The sequence below is a fragment of the Athene cunicularia genome (genome assembly GCF_003259725.1).
Source record: "Athene cunicularia isolate RWA chromosome 3 unlocalized genomic scaffold, athCun1 chr3_part1, whole genome shotgun sequence".
NCBI classification, from domain to species: domain Eukaryota; kingdom Metazoa; phylum Chordata; class Aves; order Strigiformes; family Strigidae; genus Athene; species Athene cunicularia.
Genome location: NW_020799097.1, coordinates 44,896,108 through 44,910,553, shown reverse-complemented (window position 1 = coordinate 44,910,553; position 14,446 = coordinate 44,896,108). Strand labels below are relative to the sequence as shown.

Below are 14,446 nucleotides of genomic sequence, written 5' to 3'. Positions count from 1 at the left end.
CCCTGCCCGGACCTCCTCCCGCCGTTTCGCGAACCGGTGCTGGTGGTGGTGGTGGAGTGCGGCTCGGGTGGGCTCGCTTTCAGTAGCCGGCGACGAGCTGCAGGTGCCGACCGTCCGCTGTCGGTCTCAGATAGGTTAATGATAGTGACGTGAAAACTGCAGCAACCGGGCTGACTCCGTGACCTGCGGTAAGTTTCTCGGTCCGTTAAATTAGACAGTCGGTAGCATCGCCTTTGGTCGAGTTGAAACATAAGCTCTGTTCACTTTGCATTAGGCAAGTTCGCAAGTGAATACGGTTATAAAAGGGTCTTGCGGTTCTGTGTCATGAGGCTGGCGCAGTTGTTTCTGCCCCGCTGTGACAGCATGGCACACGCCGGGCTGGTGATGCCACCGCCGGCCTGCGGCCACTGCGGCGAGGCCGTGTGAAGGCGGGCTGCGGGCTCCCCACGACAAGTGTTAGTGTTCTGGCAGGCAGGACGTGTGGCCGCAGCGCTGGCGCTCTGCTACCTGAAGTTTCCTTTTCAGCGAATGCAGACTGGTACATGCCTGAGAATTAGATCACACCCTGGTGACGGTCCTCTCGATTAACTGGAGAGGTGGTATTTTAGACCCCTAACTGCAACTCTGCATGTTGTACTTGAGTTAATGTTTTGAATCTCTGTTTCCTGGATTTTTTTTTTAGGACTTCATTTGGTCTTTTGCTGTTGATGTTCTTTACTTTAGGACTTCATCCTGCCCTGTACTACCTGCACGTATAAACAGAATATGCATGACAGCATATGAAACACAGAAGCAGAAGAATAAAGATGTCAAGAACATAGAAGCAGAAGCTTCCAGGTGTAGCGCTGTATTCTTGTTGCATGTCATCTTCAGCTACAAGTACTTACCAATGCCATTAAATAATCCTCTCATACAAACATATAAAGTAGAGCTGTGTTTAAAGGATTCTTTCCACTTTCATTCTCTAGCTTTTTAAATGAAAGCATAGTAGTGGTATGAACATGTGCCAGATTGAGAGCAGAGTATGCCTTTGTGAAATTGCTGTGCAGTTTACTTGGGTTGTAAATATTTTTCATATTTCTTCATGAAATATTGAAAAACTGGTGCTCTGTAGTTTTGTTTCTGCAAGATTTACAGAAATGCAGCTAGTGTCTCATGGGTTCTGCTGTGAGCATCAACCGTAGATGAAGGACAAGTTGTTCCACTTTAGACATGTCATCAAAACAAACTAGGGCAGTTTGTGTGGAGGAAGAAAATGGAATGAAATTTTTTGCTCTCAGTGGCAAGACTTTGACTTTCAAAGAACTCTTAACTAGTTTTCCATAGTCCTTTATAGTTATAATATAATTAGTTAACTCCCACAATACCCTTCCAGTGTAGATGGGAAGTTATATGCAGCCGTTGTTTTCCTTCATCTGCTCCGACTCAGCCCTTTAGGCAGGGGTACAGCATGAGTCTCAGCTTAACGTATTCTCTTGTGTGGGCTTCAGCCTGCTATCTCACATGGTGTGCTGCAACCGTGGTTCCTAATTTATTTTTTTTAGGCTTCACAGAATTAGCATTTATCTGAAGTTCATCCTTTGCTCATATTACCCTTTATGTTCTCTTATGACATCTTGGACCACTTGGTTCCCAGTTTTTGTCCACATGGTTATCCTGCCAATATACTCTGAGTTCACTGGTAATTCTCCAGCTGTTTCAGTTGTTACACCCTCAGAGTTTCTGTGGTGATGGCACTGTTGAGTTAGTGTTCATATCATATGAGTGCAAAGTCTTTCAGCTCTGTCATCTGACTGCCTTTTCACATACAAAGTTTTCACTTGAGGGCCAACATCATTAGTTATAAGTCATGGTGCTCTTTGTGGTACTTAGTGTTTTGCTTTTTGAAGTGTGAATTTTAAGAAAATCCGTATTAGACCATAAATGCACCTATCCAAGTGTTTTTCCCTCTTGGTGTGTTCATATTTTTTAAAATACATTTAAGGTGGGATAGAGAACATAAGCAAAAGTTGCAGTTTGCTTTATAAGGTTGGATATTCATGGGTATCCCTGAAATTTTCCATAAAACCTTTGCTATAAGATACTAGTAAAAATATGTCATCAAAATACTACTTCTTTTACCCACTCAATCCTTTAATTTACTTTAGTCATAAACCCAGTTACAGAGTCTTTTCATACTTGTTTCTGGACGCTTCTGGTTTTTGTGCATTCTTAGACGTAATTTTTCTGTGGTAAGTGGGTTTCAGCAGGAAATGCGAGGGAGATTGTGCAGGGTGCAAACAGGAACATTGACAGACCATGTTTTGCATGGGCGTCTGGATAAAAAGGGTTAATAAAAGTGAGAAATGCTATGGGATTTTACCTGTCACTTGGAAAGCTGTATCTGGTGGTCCAAGGGTTCTGTCTCGCTCCTTGCGCAAGAAGTACATCAGTGTCTCACCCTCTTAGGACTGTAATATAATGTCAGGATTGGCGTTTGAGCTCCAGTGATGGTGTAGGATGTGTGATGTGCCTTTGGGCTAGGAAGTCTCAGAGATGACACGTTCAGAATTTCAGATGACATTTTCCAGGGGAAGAAGTGTTGCTGCCACTACCAGTCAGCAGTTCTGGTCCTTTTACTGCTCTAGCAGGCAACGGGGGCTTGTTTGCCGCAAAGGTTTCGGTGGCTGTCAGAGCGCTGAGCCTCCTGGCCTGCTGATGGGTGACGCTGCCCGGTTGCTAACTGTGATGGATGCGGTTCTTGCTCTGATTGGGTGACATTTGATCTAGTGACGAGAAAGCCAAAATGCCACAGGTAACGCTTGGAACAGACGTCCAAAATATATCAACTTGCAGCTTACATCAAAACATGTAGCAATTCTGCAGAGGATCTGACATTACTGACCCCTACAAAGGCTTTTCTTTCTGTACTCTGACAGTTACGTGGAAGCTCATAAAGCCCTTTCACAGATGTGCTATGGACCATCTCGGCCTTTGGACTTCATCTGCACATCTGGGCTGTTCCTTGGCTCCTTGCTTTCTTTGGTGCTAGGCTGCTGTTGACAGCTGGACAGTTCTGTTAAGTTACACAAAAGTGCTAATTTTTCACTGTAGTCAGTGTGTGTTATGCCTTTTCAGTGTGATGCAGGGTTTTTTTTTGCATTTGCAACATAAAATGACCTAATTCTAACTTGAAAGTTTCACTACAAGTGGTGAGACAGCTGAAATTTAGGATACCTCAGATGGTTTGAGGGATTGAGGTAAATGTATTTAACTCAGCTTCTTTGAATTCAGGTGCTCACTGATGAAATATTTAACAGTACTGGTTTCACAGTTAACAGGCAGCCCTACTGGGAGAGCCTTACCTGTATCCAGAATAGTTTCTGGAGACTATCTGTATATACATTTGGCTGTTTTTCACAGGGTAAGTCTACTTAGATGAGCTGGTGATTACTACACCATTTTTATCTTGTTTTTTGCATTCCAGTAATGGAACTATAATCCTTAGAGTTAATCAATAATCAGAAAAAATGTAATAGGTATTACAGAGATAAAACCAAAAATGTGGCACTTGCCTGAAAGAGCTGGCACTGTAATTATAAGAGGAGGGAAAATGTGGACGATGGCAGATGGAAGCAGTGTCATGGTAGTAGTCAGCACAGCAGGTTATTTTTCTAACATACTGATGATCTGGTTTGGGTTTCTTATTAGCATCATAGTGAAGGTACAGCATGGGAAGACTCACTAAGGTGGCACATTTCAAATTTTAGCAAGTGAGCTGTAGACTTTGTAGGAGGATAGACTCATCTTCCAAGTAAGGAGTCCAAGATGGTTAAGACAGGAATAGGTCTTGGGGAGTTTAGACAGCAAAGACATAGTTTGCTTCTTCACCTCTCTTGCGTAAAGATGGTTTGAAGAGGAACGACCTGTTTGGTTTTGGGTTTTATTGTTGGGTTTTTTTTTGTGGTTTGTTTGTTTGTTTGTTTGTTTGTTTGTTTTTCCCCAAAAAAGAAAAGTGAAATCTAGTTCACACTAGCCTTGTATCTTTTATTGGTCCTAGCTCTACTGACTTCTGGTAAAGTATAAAATTAAAAAAAATATTTTAGGAACTACATCCAGCTCTTTTTAGTTTCTAAATACATACTTTATAAAGAGGGTACATTTCTAAATATAAAAGTATTAATGCTGTTAAATACAGACTATTTCAGGCATGCCTTACATTTAAAATAATCTAGGCATACCTTAGATTTAACTTAAATTTAGCGTGTTGATTGTTGGCACTTTGGCAAATTTGAAGCTTTTAAAATTAGGTAGGCATATCATTTTGCTGCTTTTGAAGTGGCTTGTTCTTTCTAAAAAGGTGGAGAGGAGCAGTTGTAGCAAGGAGCTTTTGATCTTAATCGGCTTTTTGTAGGCACACTGGCATTAGGAGTCTTTTAATCAGTAAAAAATAAACTGAAAATAGCAAGTGATGATGATTATACTTAACTCTTGTATGCTGAGCTCCAAAGAATCTGAACACATTTGGCAAGGACTGGTTCATAGGTTTGTATAAAATGATTGCTTAAAAGGAGGAGATTTAGCTCCTTCTATTTTTAGCTTTTTCCCCGTGAAACTGCATAATTTCCACTTAAAATTTTTACTGTATGTCAAATAGAGATCGGGGTGGAGCTAACATACCCTCTGAATTCAGCTTTTTCTACCACAAAAACTGGGGTATTTTTATTTATCAGATTGGTTAGTCAAGTATCATTTGCCCTGTGACTCGATTTGTTGTATACTAAATGAAAAACTTACAGTATTTGTTTTTCCATCACAAAAAGAAACTTTGAAGCAAGGATTCATGCAATCTTCTTTCTGCATAGGGAAAGAGGGAGAGTCTGTCTCCTTTAGGACACTCCACAGTTGATGGCTGTAGTTACAAATTACTCACTGAACATACTAAAAAAAAAAAAAAAAGGAGAATGGGTTGGAAAGAGGCAAATCATGGGAATATTGCCATAATTTTTAATCTTCAGTGCATTGAGTTCATTTTGTGTAAATTGTTTGTTTCTCCTCTGCCCGCTTGTTCTGAATATCTCGTGTCCATGGCCAACAGAAAACTCCCGAATTTCTCTCTTGCTTTTTTCTTAGCTGTATTTTATGTTTTCTCAAGTATATGTTTGTTCAAGGACTCTGTTCCAATAAAATCTCCATCTTTTATTTCTCATAAACTGAAGTATTTCTGAGAAGTAGTTTCTGAAGCACCTTAGATTTCTTCCTTGTTTATCTCAAATATAATATTAAAATTCCTGGTGTATTTTGAAATGTTGTGGTTTTAGTTGCTAAATGAGATCTTTTACTTATGTTTTCTGTCCCCAAATATACTGTAAAAGGGCAGATAGTACTGCAAATGTACAGTGCTATGTGCATCATAGATTCAAGCTGAGTAGCTCATTGCTTTTACCTTTTCATCCCACTTACATGCTTTTCAAAATCAGGCACAAACCCTGGCTGGCTAGGTCCTTGATATGCTGTGCTTTTCAAGAGCTCCCATGTCAGTAAACATCGTCTGATGGATGCCTGTCTGTATTGCCAACTTCTTATGTCAGTGTTCATTTCTAATGCCATGGGCTAGAAATGCCATGTTTTCAGTGGTTGCAGGTACCAGCTGACACTGTCTTTTCCATGTGTCCTGAAGGACCCTAGAGAGTGGGTTCAGCTGTGGGCTGTGCGTGCCCTGATCCAGATTATATCACCCGGTCCATGGGCCACAGGATTTCACAGGTGGTAAAGACTTGCTTGTATTTCAGCTGGTTGGGCCCATAATTGTTCTTTCATTAAGTTATCCAAGCTCTCCAAATGTACTGGTATGAACATGACTTTCATTTGGGCGAAATCTGTGGTTTGGGCAGTTTTACATAATCTGCCCAAAGAGATAAAAATTATGATGCTGAAATGAACTCATAGATTGTTTATGTCAGTGTTGAATAACCTAAACACAACTACATTCCTTTAGCTATTGACTCTTTACATAATTTAGTGTAAAATCATGGGTTTTCTAACAGTAGCTGTATTGGCCTTACTGTTTGATGAATGTCTCGATGAATCTTATGCTCAGTTAAGCAGCAGTGCGACAAGTGGTGATGGGTTTTTTCACATGAAGCTTGGATATATGATAAGGTGCCAAGGCAGTACAGTTGAAGTTGTTTGGGTCTGAAGCCCTTTTTCGTGTTCTAGGGACGCCGTGATCCATGGCTGTTGATGTAGATTAGGCATGCTAACATTTGTTGAATATAAATAGTCAAGAGCTGGAATATTCAGATCTTTCTTACTGTATGAACAAGAATTGCAAACCTACAAAATCAGCAAAGCTCCATTTAGTGGCATTGTTCACTTGCGTGTCTAAGCATTTCAAGCTTTATATACCCCTAAGTACAGGAAATTTTAACATCTGTAATTTAAGAACGTCATGCATGGTATTTAATATAGTATAAACTGATTGCTATGTAAATATAGCATTTTGCAAAAAACAAAGTGCATTTTGAAAGGTTGAGGAGACATGAAGCTGTCGATGCAAGGAAGCAGAGAGTAAAGATTTCTTTCATACTCTACAGAAATTCGACTTGTCCACAGTAAATCTCTAATTGATACATTCATTCAGAAAACTTCCAGCACTAACAGCATGTGTGACAGATGCAGAGATGTCTGTCCAGGTCTGTAGGAACCTGGAACAGGAGCTCTGAGGTCCAGACTACCTGCTTCACTTCAGAGAAGGCTGTTCAGATAACAGTGATGGTGGTGCTCTAGTATCAATATTGATGAATGTTCTGCTTATTGGCTTAATGGATAAGAAAGGAGAGGGAATACGGAGTTCAATATACAGGTCAATTCCCATGTCCCTCAGAGCTTCAGTAATACAAAAGTCTAAATGCATATACAGAGAAGATAAAAAAACTTAGACAAACTTTTTAAACTTTGGCAATCTTATCTACTTGATTTGTAGCAAGAATATATCTTCTGTTATTCTCAAATGTAGGGCATTTTAGAGGTTTGCCCTACATAAATGAGGTAGCACAGTTGAAAATGTTTGGTACTGGTGGCTTAGGTGACATTAATTAACTCGAATGTTACCCCACAAGGTGTCTTTTTTTTCTAAACAGAATGGCTCACGGGTTTACAATGTATGAATATTAGACTATCTTACATTCATATGCTTTATATGTGAAAACATAAATTTGTTTTTATGAAGCACATTGTTAAAAGACAACCTGTATACTAAGCTTCAGAAACTGTTTGTGTGATGCACAGCTACACTCCTTCAGTGATTTCACATTTGGAGTTTGATTAAATGACAGGTGTGCTGAAGTCTCTGAGGATTTTTTTTAAAGTCTAGTGGCAAATATTTATCCTTTAATTCTGTTCTTCATAGGACTTCTTGACTAATGACCGAAATTTCCTAAGAAAGACTTCATCTGTATGGATTCTTTGATGTTTAGTAGAGGGGTCAGCTCACACTCCAGTCTGTCCTCACTCATAGGAGAGGACACTTTCATGAAGTTTGGAATACTTTTGTATTTATTAAAGTGTTTGAAATTGCTCAAAAACTTTTAGGGAATATACAAGGGTAGATGGTGACTAAAACATTTCCTAAGGGAGATATATTAATAGAAGCTTCTCTTCTTTTTGATGAAGTTTTAATGGTAAAGTATGGTTGGAGTTCTGTAGTAGTTTACAATAACAAAAATAAAGAAAATCTTGATATCTCAAACACTGGTGCCTGGAAGTGTGTTTCCTCCCTAGCTACAGCTACAATTTCTAATGTCATGTAATGTAACAAACTGATCTTGTGGCATTCCTAAGAGTTCATTCCTGAAACATTCATACTCCTTGTTGCACAACAACTGGCATGAAGACTGTGTTTGTGAGGTTTGAATGTGTGATTTGATCTCATGCTTTTAGAGTTCAAACTCACTACATTTGATGAAGTATTTGGGCAATACAGCAACCCCTGTTTCTTCTTCCTAGTAAGTAACAGATGCGGGTGAAAGATCCATCAAGAGCCAACCCCGAGAAACCAAAGAGAAGCAAAAGGCCTAACAGGCCACAGGATGAGGACTCTTCAGATGATATTTCAGGTAAATACATTAGGTGATGTTTGGCCATAAGGTTCAGGTCTAATAACTTCGGTGTTGACTGATGAAAACCACCAATCAGTGGTACCATTACCATGAAATACTTTTCTTGTTTGAATTTGTAACAGAAATATCCCCAGTTAGGTGTTTATGACCTAATTAGTCATTACACTACATGACTGCTCTGAAGGGCTGGAGAGTTGATTGATCTTCAACGACAACCTTTTCAAAGTAGGAGAATGGCCTTTCAGGTGGTGTGGAAGGTCTAGCACATGTGGCAGGAGGCTGCTTGGCTGATCGGGGGAGCTTCCAGCTGAGTGCAAAGGCAAAAGGAAGGGCAAAGAGGGTGGAGACAGGTTTGAGCTGCCCTTGGAGGTACCCTGAGTGTGCAAGAATGGCATTATTTAAGCCAGCCTCAGAGTTAAATCCAATGAGGGATGTAAAGGGTAAGATAGATTTGTATATATACTGTGCCAGTAAAATGGCATGTGCAAACCTGTTGCTTGGGGGGGCAGGGGACCTAGGGACATGGGAAAAGGCTGAGGAACTCAGTTTTTCCTTTGCCTCTGTCTTCACGTGTAAGCTCTGCACTTGGTCCTCCCTGGTTCCTGAGCCTAGTGGCAGACTCTGGGATTTAAACATTGTCCAGAGTTTAACAAGATTGAGAGCTGTTAAGCAAACTGAACATGCACAAGTCCATGGGATCCGATGGGATGCATCTGAAGGTGCTGAGAGAGCTGGGTGTTATCATTGTGAGGCTACACACTGTCATCTTCCTGACGACAAATTGGAGAGAGCATTTGGTAATGCTGAACGGTAGATCTGCTGTTCAGAGTCACCTAGACTGGCTGGAGAAATGGGCTGGCAGGAACTTCATGGTGTTCAACTAAGGCAAGTGGAGAGTTTGGCATCTGGGCCTAAATAACCACATGCAATTACAGGGTGGGAATCAATGCCTTGAAATCAGCTTTGCAGAAAAGGTCCTGGGGGTCCTACCACATGTGCTGAATAAAATCAAGCCGTGTGGCTTGTGCCTACTGTGTATGCTGGACTGTATTATCTAGAGTGTAGGGCGAGGTACGTGATTATTTCCATCTTTTTAGCACTTATGAGACTTCATCTGGAGTACTGTGTTCAGTTGTGGCTCCCTGTTACAAGGACACTGACTTGTCTGAGTGAGTTCAGCAAGTTGAGCTCCCTGTTAAGGAGACTAAGAACATGATGTGTGAAGATGGGCTGAAGGCAATGGCTTTGTTTAGTCAAAAGAGTGAAAATACAGTTTGTTTCTTTCACGGGCTGACAGGTGGTTATAGAGAAGGCAGAGCGAGGCTCTTCTGGGAGGTCCACAGTGAGAGGACTAAAGGCAACAGACAAAAGTTAGGGCAAGGAAATTTGACTGTATGAGGAAATTTATTTTCATCTTGAGGATGGTCAGACAGAAAACTGACTTTTTAGTGAGTTGTTGAAACCTCTATCCTTGAAGATATTCAACGCTCAGCTGAACAAAGCCATCAGTAACCAGATCTAAATTTGTATTTGGCCCTGCTTTGAATGAAGATTTGAACAAGATGGCTTTCAGTTTCCTTCAAACCCAGGTTATTCTTGATACTGCAGTGGAATTTGTGCAAAAAATATGACAGAGAAGAATAGTGATTGATACTCATGTTCAGAATGGGCAGTTGTAGTAGGGATGCATGGGTGTTTGAAAATCTTTCTTTACAGATTGCAGAGGAGGTCAACTGCCTGTGTTGTTATATGCAGAAATAGATTTATGTAGTATTGTCGTGGTTTAAACCCGTCTGGCAGCCAAATAGCATGCAGCCGCTCGCTCACCTCCCCCACTCCTGTGGAATGGGGGAGAGAGATGGAGGGGTAAGGGTAAGGAGACTCATAGGTTGTGATAAAAACAACTTACTAATTGAAATAAAATAAAACTAAAATATTAATGATAATAGTAATAATAGAAAATACAAATGGGTAATGAACGTGATTGCTCACGACCTGCTGACTGATGGCCAGCCTGTTCCCAGCTAGTGATCCACAGAATCCTGAAATCACCTTCCCCAAAACCCGAGTGGGGTTTCCCAATTAACCCTTATCTATACACAGAGTATGACGTTAGATGACATGGAATATTCCGTTGCCCAGTTTGAGTCCATTGCTTTGTCTATGCACCCCCATAGTTTCTTGTGTACCTGTGCATTAGTTGAAAAGTCCTTGATGTCTTTGCAACCTCTAAATGCACCAGTATATTATCAACATTTTTCTCATATTAAATCCCATACTGAATCCAAACCACAGCACTATTCTAGTTACTATTCTTCCTAAGAAGGGAGGAAAAAAAGTCAGTTACCTCTATCCCAGCTGGAACCAGAAGTATTTTACTGTTGACAAAAAAAACCAAACCAAAAAACATGGAAATGAATTTTGTGCAAAAGTAGTTCTTGTACTTCTGTATGAAGTAGTTTATCTGTTTTTAAGTGGTGGCATTTACTGACTTGAGAAGGATTTTTGTTACAGAAAGACTGAAATAGATCCTTCATAAAATTCAGTATATGCGGAGCAGCTGGCTGATTTTTCCTATTTTAGTTTTCTGCTACTTTTTATTCTTAATGCTGAATTTCTTGAAGACTCTGCTCTTTTAGTGTACACATGCTCCCTTTCATAGCTATTATTTTTAATGGATGAAAGTGAGTGTGTGTTGTTTTCTCTAGGCTTAACCTGCCAGCACGTGAGCCAAGCAGTGGATGTGCATCATGTGAAGAGAGCAGTAGCTCAGAGTGTCTGGTCCATATGTGCAGAATGTCTGAAGGAGAGGCGGATGAGTGATGGTGAGCCTGTGGCACCTTCGGACATATGGCTGTGTCTCAAATGTGGCTCTCAGGTAAGCATATGCTGGAAATTTAGGGAGGTGAATGGGTCCTGATTTTCTAAAAGATACGACTGGTGTGGATCCTTGTCTGTGTGACATCTTGTTACCTTCAGTGAAACAGTGTGACGTAATTGCTTAGTTGTGAGAGTCCATTCTTCAGCTTCTGCAGTGGTGTGGGATTCGGCCTTATGTTCTTATCTTGATTTTGGCCGTGTTTTGGGTTAACTTTATGTGTTGTGGTATGGTCTGGCATCACAAGTATTAAGTGAGGGTCCTACCTTTTTCCTGTGTTCTTCATCTGCATACTCTTGCTGCTTGCAGAGAATTGGCTTCAGGAACTGTGTGGTTGTAAAATGCATTTGTTCAGCTGGCTCATCTGGCAGAAGATCCTACAAATACAAATGAATGAAAAAACAATGTAAATTGAAAAAAATATGTATATTGCTGAACCAGCTTACAGTGGGCACTCAGTTGCTAGATTTGATTGAAACTAGGGAAAAAGAACTGTGCCAGAGTGAGAATGCTGCTTTTTGTGGCATCTAGCCATTAGATTGGATCAGTTATAATGTCATATCATGGCCTCAGAGTTTAAAATGGCAGGTCCTGACCCCAAGGGCTTGCCCAGGTTTCTGCCCTGTGAGTGAAGTAAAGTCTGATACAGAAAAATACAGTTTACAGGCAATGTCACCCTTGGTTCAGCTAATAGTTCCCTGAACAATTTTCTTAGACTTTCTGTAGGTCTTCCTATAGTAAGGACAGAAGCCAGCTTCTACCAGCATTATCTGAACAGATTTAATATTGCAAAGAAACGTGTTATTTGCAGGCTTCAGAAGATAATTATCTAGATCTGAGGCAGACTCATATGTCTTGTGTCTGAAAATTTGTAATTAAGGAAGGCTTTTAAAAGGAGTTAACTCTGTATGCTTTTTCATGTTTATGCTGTTAATAGCCTTCAAAACACACCTCATTCAGAAACCAATCCTGCATCTTCTAAGTCCCACTCCGTAGATACTTGAAAAATTGTAGATGCTTTATCTCAGTGTTGCTGTACATAAATGGTGTGTTCTGAGTAGGTTTTTAGTACAAAAGAATTTATATACATTTTGCATTTGGTGTCTGGAATACATTTGGCATTCTTGAGCCCAGAGGGCTACCTGTGCTTTTCCTCTCCTTGATATTCTGTGGAGCAAATATGCTACATAGTCATTTCATTTACATGTCTTTTTAGAGAATTCTTACTTTTGTGAACAGCATAATTTTCTGTCTATTGATACTTCCTCAACATTTACTCAAATGTTAGAAATTATTTCTATTAAGTTAAACAATAATTTTCTATGCATTTAACTGATTTTTCTGGTAGAAAAGATGAGATCTTAGTTTTGTATTGTCACTGATTTTCCTTTAGTAGTAAAAAGAAAATGTGTTAATTTTTTAAAAAAAGTTAATTGAAATCTTTATAATACTGGGTTATAAAGAGTGTTAAACCCTTTCAGTCCTTGAGAATGCTAAATGAGTATTTAGGGCACTACAGATTTCTGTCTAATTTTGAAAAGTGAAGTTTTTGTAGTTTATTTACTAATAATATAGTCTTTTCCCACTTCCTGTTTTTCCCTTACTGTGTTGATGTTTGTTTCCTTTTTTAGGGATGTAGTAAGAACTCGGAAGGCCAGCATTCTCTGAAACACTTCCAAACAGCACGCACAGAACCTCATTGCATTGTTATCAACCTCAGCACATGGATCATATGGTAAGAATAAGTATACAGGTGCTCCTGTGTGGTTCTACATAAGGACTACTCATAACTTAAAGCACTGTCTTCTGAAATTATTCTGACAGATAAAATTAATACTTTATATAGAGGAAAGGCAAGCTTTCTGGAGAGAAAATTAGTTTGTCCTTAGGAATCTCAGAGGGGTCACAAATAAGTAAGATAGACATTTGAGTGCACTGTATTCTGTAGAGAGCTGTCTGGTTATAGGAGTTTGTCCTTCCTGCTTGTCCTTCCTTTCTATATGATTATTTGCAGGACTATAAATTGAGATTATTTAAATCTGTAAGTATCACAGTGAATTGGGGATGATGTATAGAAGAGCATATATGGGATGACAATTAAATTTTATTCCTCTTTTTAATATGAAAAATTGAAACTTAGAGCTTAAGTAATTTGTGTAAGTTTGAGAGGTTCGTTAGAGCTAGAGGTGCATCCAGATATCCTGAATTCCAGTTTGTTTCTTCTTTTTTTTTAGGTGTTATGAATGTGATGAAGAGCTGTCAACACATTGCAACAAAAAGGTTTTGGCTCAGATAGTTGACTTTCTTCAAAAACATGGTTCCAGGGCTGAACCAAGTAAGTTTATATTAATAGTTTTATCTGGAGATATCTGTAACGTACTGTCCGCAAAAATGAGTATTTCAGATTTTGAGGCATGTTAAACATAAATTAAAATCTTGTATGATACAAGTATAATGCAATTGGAAATTGCACAATTTCTTGTGCAAATAATGCCTGTTGTAGTGGTTTTCATAAAAGTAATTTAATTTTTTCCTGCAGTATGGTTGTGTTTTAAGAATATTTTGGGCACATTTCCCAGATTTTGTCTTTAATGAAGAAATACTAGTTTATTGTAGAGAAGACATTACCTTAAATAAGACGCCATATAAATTAGTGCACAAAAACTGTATAGAATCATTAATGAATTGAATTTTCCTAGTCTAGATTTGTCACATCTTAAATTTTTTCTGGTTTAAATTTGTTTTCCATGGTTAATTAAATTTGTTTAAGCAGATTTTCTAGTACTCTGTTGTTGGATGTAATGCTTTCTGGTCATTGATGTCATGGGGATTTCATGGATAGAGTGCTTATTTCTATTAATAGAAAATAGTATTAATTAATTTTCTTAAGTTAGGAGCCTACTATTTTTCTGAATGTATGTAATTATAGATAGAACTTTGTATTTGTGGCTCTCAGCTGTCTACTCTTGATAATGTTGATGTTATTCATCCCTACTGTAACAAAGTTGGCAGCATTTCTGGTTTGTGGCTGAGGGACTGCATTCAATTCCAGATTTTCTTCACAAAAAAACAGCTTAAGTAAACTTCTAAAACAAATGGCTGTAGGTTTTACCCTAAACAGTCACCTGGTTAGAAGTAATGAAGAAGAATTGCCATTCTGAATTGGACTATGTACTGGCTTTGAGCGGTGATACATATTTTTTTTTGAGGGGGGAAAAATGAAGGGCCACTCAGAAATACATATTTTATATTTTGATCTATTCACAAGTTGTTTGTTAAATTGATAAATTGCTACTTTTTGTGTCTTTTTACTGGCAGCAATGAAAATACAGTATGTGATTTCATTCACAGCATCAGTTACAAGTTTATGTGTGGTAATAAATTGGTATTGCAGCTTGCTTGCAGATTAAAATGCTGTACTGTTTGTTTCAGTTAATGGAACCAGTTTTATTCTGGTTTTGTACTGCTG

The 14,446-nt window shown here is 39.0% G+C and overlaps 1 protein-coding gene across 6 annotated transcripts in view; it reads left to right on the top strand.

The window, feature by feature from the left end:
* Positions 1–14,446, top strand: part of USP45 (ubiquitin specific peptidase 45) — a 55,604-nt gene that overhangs the window by 926 nt on the left and 40,232 nt on the right. For 4 of the 6 annotated variants that reach the window (XR_003397960.1, XM_026844338.1, XM_026844342.1 and 1 more), the window contains exons 2-5: positions 7,987–8,096; positions 10,808–10,977; positions 12,609–12,712; positions 13,212–13,312. Coding sequence is in view for 5 of the 6 variants with exons in the window: in XM_026844338.1 (XP_026700139.1) it covers positions 7,997–8,096; positions 10,808–10,977; positions 12,609–12,712; positions 13,212–13,312 (475 nt within the window). In the remaining variant the exon portion in view is untranslated. Of the gene's footprint in view, positions 1–72; positions 189–818; positions 838–7,986; positions 8,097–10,807; positions 10,978–12,608; positions 12,713–13,211; positions 13,313–14,446 lie in introns of those variants that run through there. The other 2 variants (XM_026844339.1, XM_026844340.1) reach the window with 2 other exon arrangements.